The 8,248-nt window shown below is 40.1% G+C and overlaps 1 protein-coding gene across 2 annotated transcripts in view; it reads right to left on the reverse strand.

The window, feature by feature from the left end:
* Positions 1-2,533: 2,533 nt before the first annotated feature.
* The window catches only part of pmp22b (peripheral myelin protein 22b), a 10,925-nt gene continuing 5,210 nt past the window's right edge, over positions 2,534-8,248 (reverse strand). For both annotated transcript variants that reach the window (XM_034860496.1, XM_034860495.1), the window contains exons 4-5: positions 5,899-6,039; positions 2,534-4,950 (exon numbers count right to left, since the gene is read on the reverse strand). In XM_034860496.1, coding sequence (XP_034716387.1) covers positions 4,790-4,950; positions 5,899-6,039 — 302 coding nt within the window. In that variant the 3' untranslated portion in view covers positions 2,534-4,789. The remainder of the gene's footprint in view (positions 4,951-5,898; positions 6,040-8,248) is intronic.

Below are 8,248 nucleotides of genomic sequence, written 5' to 3' on the forward strand. Positions count from 1 at the left end.
CATTCTTTTGCTATTTCCACACATTTGTATGTACCAATGGATACTTAAACTGTGTGCTGCTTGAGAAAAGTGCATCTAAAGGCAGGAGTTTATGATGCTCATTTAACTGCCAAAAACCAGGTGGTGGTTAAATCAAAATCGCAAGCTATAACAGAATTTGTATTTGTCATCATCACTATCGTTAATGTGACAGGGACTGGACAATTCTTTCCAGACTGGCGTTGGTTCAGGATGACGTGATGAATATGTCTGGTGTCTGTCTGCTTTGTCCTGCCACATGTTTGGATTCACTGTGTCTTTGTGCATGCAGATGCATACAAGGCAGCGGTGTTCAGATTTGATAGAACGGGCGTACAGATTGGAGAGACAGGAGTGCGTTTTGGGGTCATCCATAGTTGGTGTCACTGCCCATGTGAGGCAAGTGCAGATTTGAGTCGTGCGTGTGTCACTTTGCGACAAGTAGCCTACAAGATGAAAACAAGAGACTTCTGTAATGTCAATATAGTAAAAATGGACCTACTTAACAAAGTTTGTAGTTTTTTAAATGTGTTTCAAATTCTGTTATTGTTTGTAATGAAAAAAAGATGATTATTTTATGGATTCCACAAATTTCACTATGACACGTAAACCATTTAAATCTGAGCTTGAGCAACTCACATCTGCACTTGGCCATAGCCGTACTTGACTCTCACTGGGTATGACACGTTATGCCGTAAACAGTTTAAATCTCAGCATTCATGACTCACATCTGTTACCCCGATCAAAGAGAGAACCTTGCTTATATGTATTACACTTGTTTTTCTCAATTTTCTATATTTAATTTACTAATATTAGGTTAAGGTTCTGGATACAGCAGTTGTAAAAATGGTCAAGGTGGACATTAAGCAGTCAAAGTAAACAACATGTCGGTAAATAAACTTGATACAGATGACAAACTAAAGGAAAGTCCTGAATAAAGGAGAAGCACATCATATGCAGATACTTGTAAACAGGGCATGAAAGGTCACTAAATGGTTTGATAAGTATGAAAAAGATGTGTTTTCAGATCTTAACCCAAGTGAACCTATGGGAGATGTTGATGTTTTTTTGACAGTGCTGTCCTCGACCATCATCAAAACATCAAATGAGGGAATATCTTTTGGAATAATGGTGGCCATCCTTCCTGTTCCAGAAACTTCTAGAATACAGTATATGCTGAATAGTGAGGACTTGGAGGCTCATGTCTCTAAAACACTGTTGTTTTTTTTCTTTTACTTTGTCACCTACCTTTATCTTATAATATGTGAACTGAACTGACCCCCTGGTGCTCCACTGGAGCTGTTCATTGGCTCGCAGGTGAGTCTGTAAGCGATCTTCCACATCTAAATGTTTTTAACCATTTGTAAGTGAAGCAAAGCATTGCTGATAACTGATAGATCAAGGTTAAAAACACTTAAATATTTCCCTCACTTTGCCCGTCTTTGTAACTCATTCTTGCATATTTTTATTTTTTGTATTATCTTGTTTTGTCTGAATTGATCAAATAATTTATCAAATGAAGAAGAGTCGTTTGTCTTCTGCGTTGAGCTCTAATGATGTGTTGTGCTATTAACGAATTCATAAAGGCTCTGGAGGAGGAGTATTCATTAGACTGACTGAATGGTAATAAAGAGTAGACAAGTAGGAAAAATCACCTTTCTCTATCACATGCGTGCATACTAATGGTAGAGCGTATCCACCCTCACCAATAAGCTTAGTTCTAGACAATGCTTAATGATCATGTACAGAATTAATGAGGTTCAGCACATTTTAATGATAAAAAACTATATATCAACTAGACAATGAGTCTTCTCATTCGTTTAAATATAAAGCAGATTTGATTTAACTGTAGTCCTTCTATTGTACCACAAAGAGGCAGTGTTTTCTTACTAAGTTTGAAATAGGAATGCTGTTTCTGTTCTAATATGCGGCCACCAGATGACAGTATTGCACAGGACATGATAAACTTCCTATAGGTAAATAGAATTTTTACTGTATACCTATAAATATATATAGAACCATTCACAAGTATGAGGTGCGACCTGCTCATCAGATAAACATTCACACACATTTACACTCCGATGGCGCAGCATCCGGGACAACTCTGGGTTCAATGTCCAAGTTGACCACACTTCGACATGGGACTGCAGGGCCAGGGATCAAACCCCCAACCGGCAGGCAACCGCTCTACCACTGAGCCGTAGCTGCCCAAAAGCTACATTGACACACACAAACATGCAGGCCAGAATGGCCCCGTTTCACCCAGTGCTAGTATGTCGGAGGGAAAGGCCGTGGGAGGCTGTGACCTCTCAAGCCTGCAACAAGAATCCTCCTTCTGAGAGTACTCTTTCATGGCTGGAGATTTAGATACCTTTCATCAGCTCTGCCATAATCTGTAAGCTCAGAATGTGTGACGATTAAGTCTTCCATCATTCAAACAGGAATGTTTTGTCTCACAAAAAAATTGATGTTTTAAATATGTGTTGTGTTATTAAAAGACACAGAGAGCTCCATTGTGGTGGTAAGAAACATCCTTTAATGATTAAACTCAAGAGTGGCTTTGGTTATATCAAGAGCATTTGGAAGTTTAGGTGTAAACGTGGCATAGACAATTGAACTATGTTCCTTTACACAAAATAGTAGGGCAGTTGTCATTAGAGGCAATCTCTTCTAACTGAACCCAGTGATGAGCATCATGCTAAAAAAACACAGCAGGCTAGCTAGTGTAAGCTCTGAATTAAATACTTTAATTCCACCACAACATAGCTCTGTTTTGGAAAGCTACAGGGTGTCACCGGAGATGTCGAGTGGAGGACAGAGCCTTGCTTACAGTGTTCAGAACACGTCCAAGTCCTCTTATTTCTGATGCTATGAGATACACCGTTGACACGGAAACACTAGCTGCATGGTTTGAATAACTGGCATCTTGTGCCAACCGCCATGGCTTTCGCTTCAGTGTGTGTAACACAAGTCACATACAGCATTTGCAACCACATGCACAAGGCAGCTTAAATGATGTACCAGGGTCTGATGACATACTGTAAGGTAGACTTGCTTTGCTTGACTGTACACAGGAATTTACATGCAGCATTTCAGTTTCGGACATCTTAGATCCATCTCATAGCATATTAACACGCAGTTCATCACCACAAATTGTTAGGAATTTTTGTTTAATGTCTATTCCGATTTACTGGCAGTTTTCCCACATGATGCTTTTTTTTAGCACTGAGATGTGTGTTTCAGAGTATACAGGCAGACGGCATAACTGTAGAAAATGACTTGAAATTCTGCATGCATTAAGTGTTTTAGCGTGAATCCAGTCCCTTGTAACAGTGGAATACACAGTATAAGATAATGCGAGAGTAGTTTTATTGAGTAAGTGAGTGTTTTTAAGGCTAGATTGTCATCACCATCTGTTATGAGCAACACAGCATTTTTATACAGTAGAAGGAAAAAAAAAACTTCTATACGTCAGTGGGCAGAGACTGCAGCATGTCAAACTTCAAGTATGTGAAACAGACATTTGAATCATCACTGCAAACCTCTGTCCTTTTCCCTCACATATACAGTTAATACTAAATATCTTTTTCATGTCATCTGGTGGTTTCTTATGGCTTCAACTCAGTGGCATTTCATTCTAGTAATTTTAAATCAACACGTATTTCTTATTCTATAATGCCCCACAGTGTTATTTTCTTTATGGTATTCTATTGAAGAGGCAATTTGGCTTCTTGAGACTTTTAACAGCAGAATAAGGGACAATTAAGGCAAATAGAGCTAAAGTAGAGCTTATATAAAGTCACTTCACTGTAATCCAACTCTTTACAAACTTGCAGAATAATACTGACATTCCACTTTTGATTTAATCAGTGCAACCCCTCAAACTCAGTTATTTGTTTTTATACAGTAGCTGATGAGGAAGAAAAAAAAAAAAATTCAGACACTGCAATGTGAAATAGACTGTGTTCCCTAAAGAAGCAGTCAGGCACTATGTACACGTGTACCTCTGTCTGATTCTTACTGTGATTAATGACTTTTTGACTCTAAACAATAACAAAGTAACTCTGTTATAAATGATTGCTATAAGTAATAGGAATGATAAATACATAGCACCATCTTTTGTTGAAAAAAAAAAAGAAATAAAAAAATACTGAAAAGAAAACAATGTAATTTGAAAATTCACAAAATAGAAAAGGACCAAATCTATTTTTCCTTGCTATGCTACATCCATGGATGTTACCACTTTTTTTCTAAAGCAAGCCCATCAAAAAAAAATCGTCTTCCAACCCCTCTATTTCTATACATGCACTTTGGTTAATATACTTAAAGAAACTTTATTTTTTTTACTAATTCTTTGGCTAAACAAGAAAAGGCAAAAACACAACAAAATAGCATCTAATTATTTCATCATTACAAACACTGAGGCACTTAATCAGCTGAAACAAAAGCTCATCCGCGTATCCATTGACATAGCAACACAACAACTATGTACATATATGTAAAAAGTGTTATAAATAGGTTTTAAACCATAGATACTATATACATCTTTTAACTGAGACAGTATTGGTTGTTTATGTGTTGGTTTGCTTGTTGTTTTTTGGTATTACCCCCCCCCCCCCTCCCCCCACCCTCACTGTTATATGGGGGTGTTGGCCTGGTGGCTCCAGTGGGCCCGTGTTGCTCAGGCATCAAAACCTATACTTCAGGGGGAGACTGATGATGCTTGCAGTTGGGCTGGGAGTTACTGGAAACACTGGGATGGAGTGATAGCTCATTCTCGCTTCCTCAAGATGACATAGATGAGTCCGCTGATCAGCGCCAAAGGGAAAGCCACCCACGCCAGGATGTAGGAGTAGCCGAAGCTGTCCGTCCCCGGGACCCACTGCGGACTCATCACCGTATAGATGATGGCTCCGCTCATCACAAACAAACCTGCATGAGAGAAAAATTGAGCGCTGAGTAATGCTGACCATCATCTTGTTCAATTATCAGATCAAGTTTCTCTGCAGTATTGTGCTCTCTGTCATGTGTCCTGAGCTGAACCTTGTCTGGCAGAGGAGGCAAGCGGATTAGTGTTGCCCAGAAGGCATCGCTCCACACTACATCAGTGTTTCATGCTTATTGATCTCCAAGCCAGCCCTCGCAAGCCCTTCCTGCTCTGCCCACCTCCCTGGTCTGACATGGCATGATGTGTTTGTCTGACCCCCGGACTGCCAGCCTTCCTGACATTTCAACTTGCGCAGCTGGCAGCATGCCCAGTGTCATTTCTGTTTGGCTGAGTGGGCACCTGGGTACCAGGCTATGCACTGGCACAGTAATGAAAGCAAACCTGGGATGTTGGAAAGGGCTGCCAAGAGAGGACACAATGGGCTGGCAGTGGAGCCACTCTCTGGCCAAAGGGCATGAAGTACAATGGACAAGTGGAGCATTAAACCATTAGTAACTGGCTCAGGCTCTCTTAATTTAATTCTCTGCTACAGCAGATGCAGTGGGATCATCTGCTTTTGGTTTATCTGTGTAGGAGGATTGGTGTATTTTTGTACAAGTGTTACTGTACTAATCAGAGTAGTGCTGAAAAGATGCTTAATGCTTACAATGATATATCTCAAATGTGTCTTGCTGCCTTTCTCAGTTTAACATCATTGGGACTTGAATGCATTTTGGTTTTGGACTGTTGGTCGAACAAAACATGTAATGTGGGACATGGTCATTTTTCACCACTTGATTTTATGGACTGTATGATCAGTCTATTCATATATAGAGAAAATGCACCCCTGAATCCAATATAAATCCGGTTGTACAGATTGTGTTAATGCTAGTCCAACACCTACTTATCTTGATGGATTTGGGATGTAAGTGTCAAAGGGGGATTGAACTTACTGGCAAGGATCTGGAAGGTTCCAGTAAGGAAGAAGCGTCCGCCCTTCTGCAAAGTGAAGAGCTGGCAGAAGAAAAGGAATAGAGACAGGCAGCTGAAGATGATGGACAGGATCATGACAGCCTGTACCGCTTGAATCCACTCTGCATGGGGGAGGAGGGAGAAGAAGGAGAGTGTTGTCAATAACTGACCCACAGTCATCATTATCCAAAGGCATAATTTATATATAACATTGACTTAATGAGTGTGTGAGAAGAAGTAGAGTGAGAAAAAACAAATGTCAAAGCATGCTGGTCTTGAAGCATCCTCTCCCAGAGAATGTAATGTTAACTTCCGGGAATGTGTAATGGATCCACATTCCTCCATAACAATAAAACCTAGATGTCTTTTTCCTGAAAGCTCTATGCGCCCCTCAAAGCAGGACCTATGACTAAATGAACCACATCGATCGTTAATGTTAGTCCTCCAAGCCCAGGCTTCTAGAAGTCCATTAACCCATTAGACACCTGTATTGACAGGGAAGACCATCTGTCTGTGCTACATCTATTGAAGAGTTTGTGTATGTGCTTCCAAGGATTTCCAAGTGGGATCCATTACTTGTTCGGGGGTTTTCCATTGCTGCCTCCCTGGCCTCTGGAGTGTCCTAAGTAGTCATTCGTTCCCTTTCTCGATTCCTCTATCTCTTAATTTTAGCATTTTTTGTTGTGTTTTTGTGCTATAAAATACTGCCATGCCGCAAGGTGTTTGACTCATTAGGACCGCCTCAATCTGCTTGTGCATTAGCAGCCGCTGCATAAAGCCACCTAGGTGATTATTCGCGGTAAAACCACGAGGTAGGGCGCAGAGCAGAGAGGCAAAGCGCAGCGCAGGAATGTTTGGGAACTGGTTGTGTGTTGAAAATTTACTGGCAACTAAGGTTGAAATACTTTGAACTTTAAGTGCAGTGGACAGTGGCAATTCAGCTCTCCCCATAGGAAAACAATGGAACGGACAGTGCAGAGCAGTTTTACTGCGGATCATGTGTAGGCGGCTTGAGTCCTGTCAGTATCAGCAAATATTTCAAGACAAGCCTAGAAAAAGAGGGATTTCATAATGGCTCCATTTGTATGCATCCCACTGCTTAACCCTGACATTTAAATCTCTGATGTGATTCCTTCAACATTCTCAAGCATCTGTGGTTTATTGACTATCTTGCGTAATGTAAATCAAAGGCTTGTTGTGGTTTAATGGGGGGTCTAACAACATGGAAAAATAGGCATGATGCATAATTTATTACCACTTATAATGATGTAATCACAAAGGAGGATTTAGTAATTAGACAGCTTCCTTGGTTTGGTGGTATGACTTTGACTAACCACATTTTAACACTGTAGGCTTAAATGGCTAACGCTACATCACTGTGTAACTGTTTATTTATTACTTTCCTGTCTGTGGACATTTATAAAGAATCATGCAGTTTTCCTAGAGAAGCCTTGACTTATCTCTGTTATAGATTAAAAGGTAAACTGTATCTTGGATAATTGCGCAGGGTTACCAGGATGGAGTCAGGTTACCTACAATAACAGTGCTACAGTATTCTCATTGGCTCGGGGGATGAGATATGGGAGGAAACATGACACGCCTCAAATCTCCATCCACAAAATGCAGCCAGCACAATAATAGCACACCAGAATTAGATTCCATTATAATGATGATTTTCTCAGATGTTATATAATACTGTGTGATAATACTGTGAGAAATGGGTGAAATGTTCTATCCCTGCTCTATGAATAGTGGTCACCTATAAATAATGACAATACATCACTGCTTTCTGAGAAACACACATCTTATCCTCCTTCCTTCCTTCACTGGCCAGGAGTAGGAAACCGTGACATGGGGCATTTCCGAGCGTGAGGCGCGGTTCAGGGCCTTAAAATATCACTGATAAGCAAGCGTGAATCATATTCGAAAATGTACTTGAATGCCTTGGTTTATTATCGAGTTACAGCAATGCAGAAACGTACAGTAGCATTCCAATGTAATACCAAACAGGAAACTACATTTTGATGTTTTGTGCCTTTCTTTCTGAGGTCCTACACCCCACTGGGCTGCAGAGTACAGAGAGCAGAACAACAAACTGCTGTAGTATTTATTTAACGCGTACATGTTTATGTATTGTAGGCCTGTGTGGGAGCAGAGTACATTCTTCCTCTACAGCTAATTTTAGATCGAGTAAATTCTATTAAGTAATTTTCCTGGCTGTAAGGAAGTGATATATTTTTTTTTTTTTTTTTCATACTCTTTATTTAACGTTTTTCATTACAATAAAACAAACAACACACACAGAACTTGGGGCACTGATACATAGATAAG

The sequence above is a fragment of the Etheostoma cragini genome, chromosome 21 (genome assembly GCF_013103735.1).
Source record: "Etheostoma cragini isolate CJK2018 chromosome 21, CSU_Ecrag_1.0, whole genome shotgun sequence".
Taxonomy (NCBI): Eukaryota; Metazoa; Chordata; class Actinopteri; order Perciformes; family Percidae; genus Etheostoma; species Etheostoma cragini.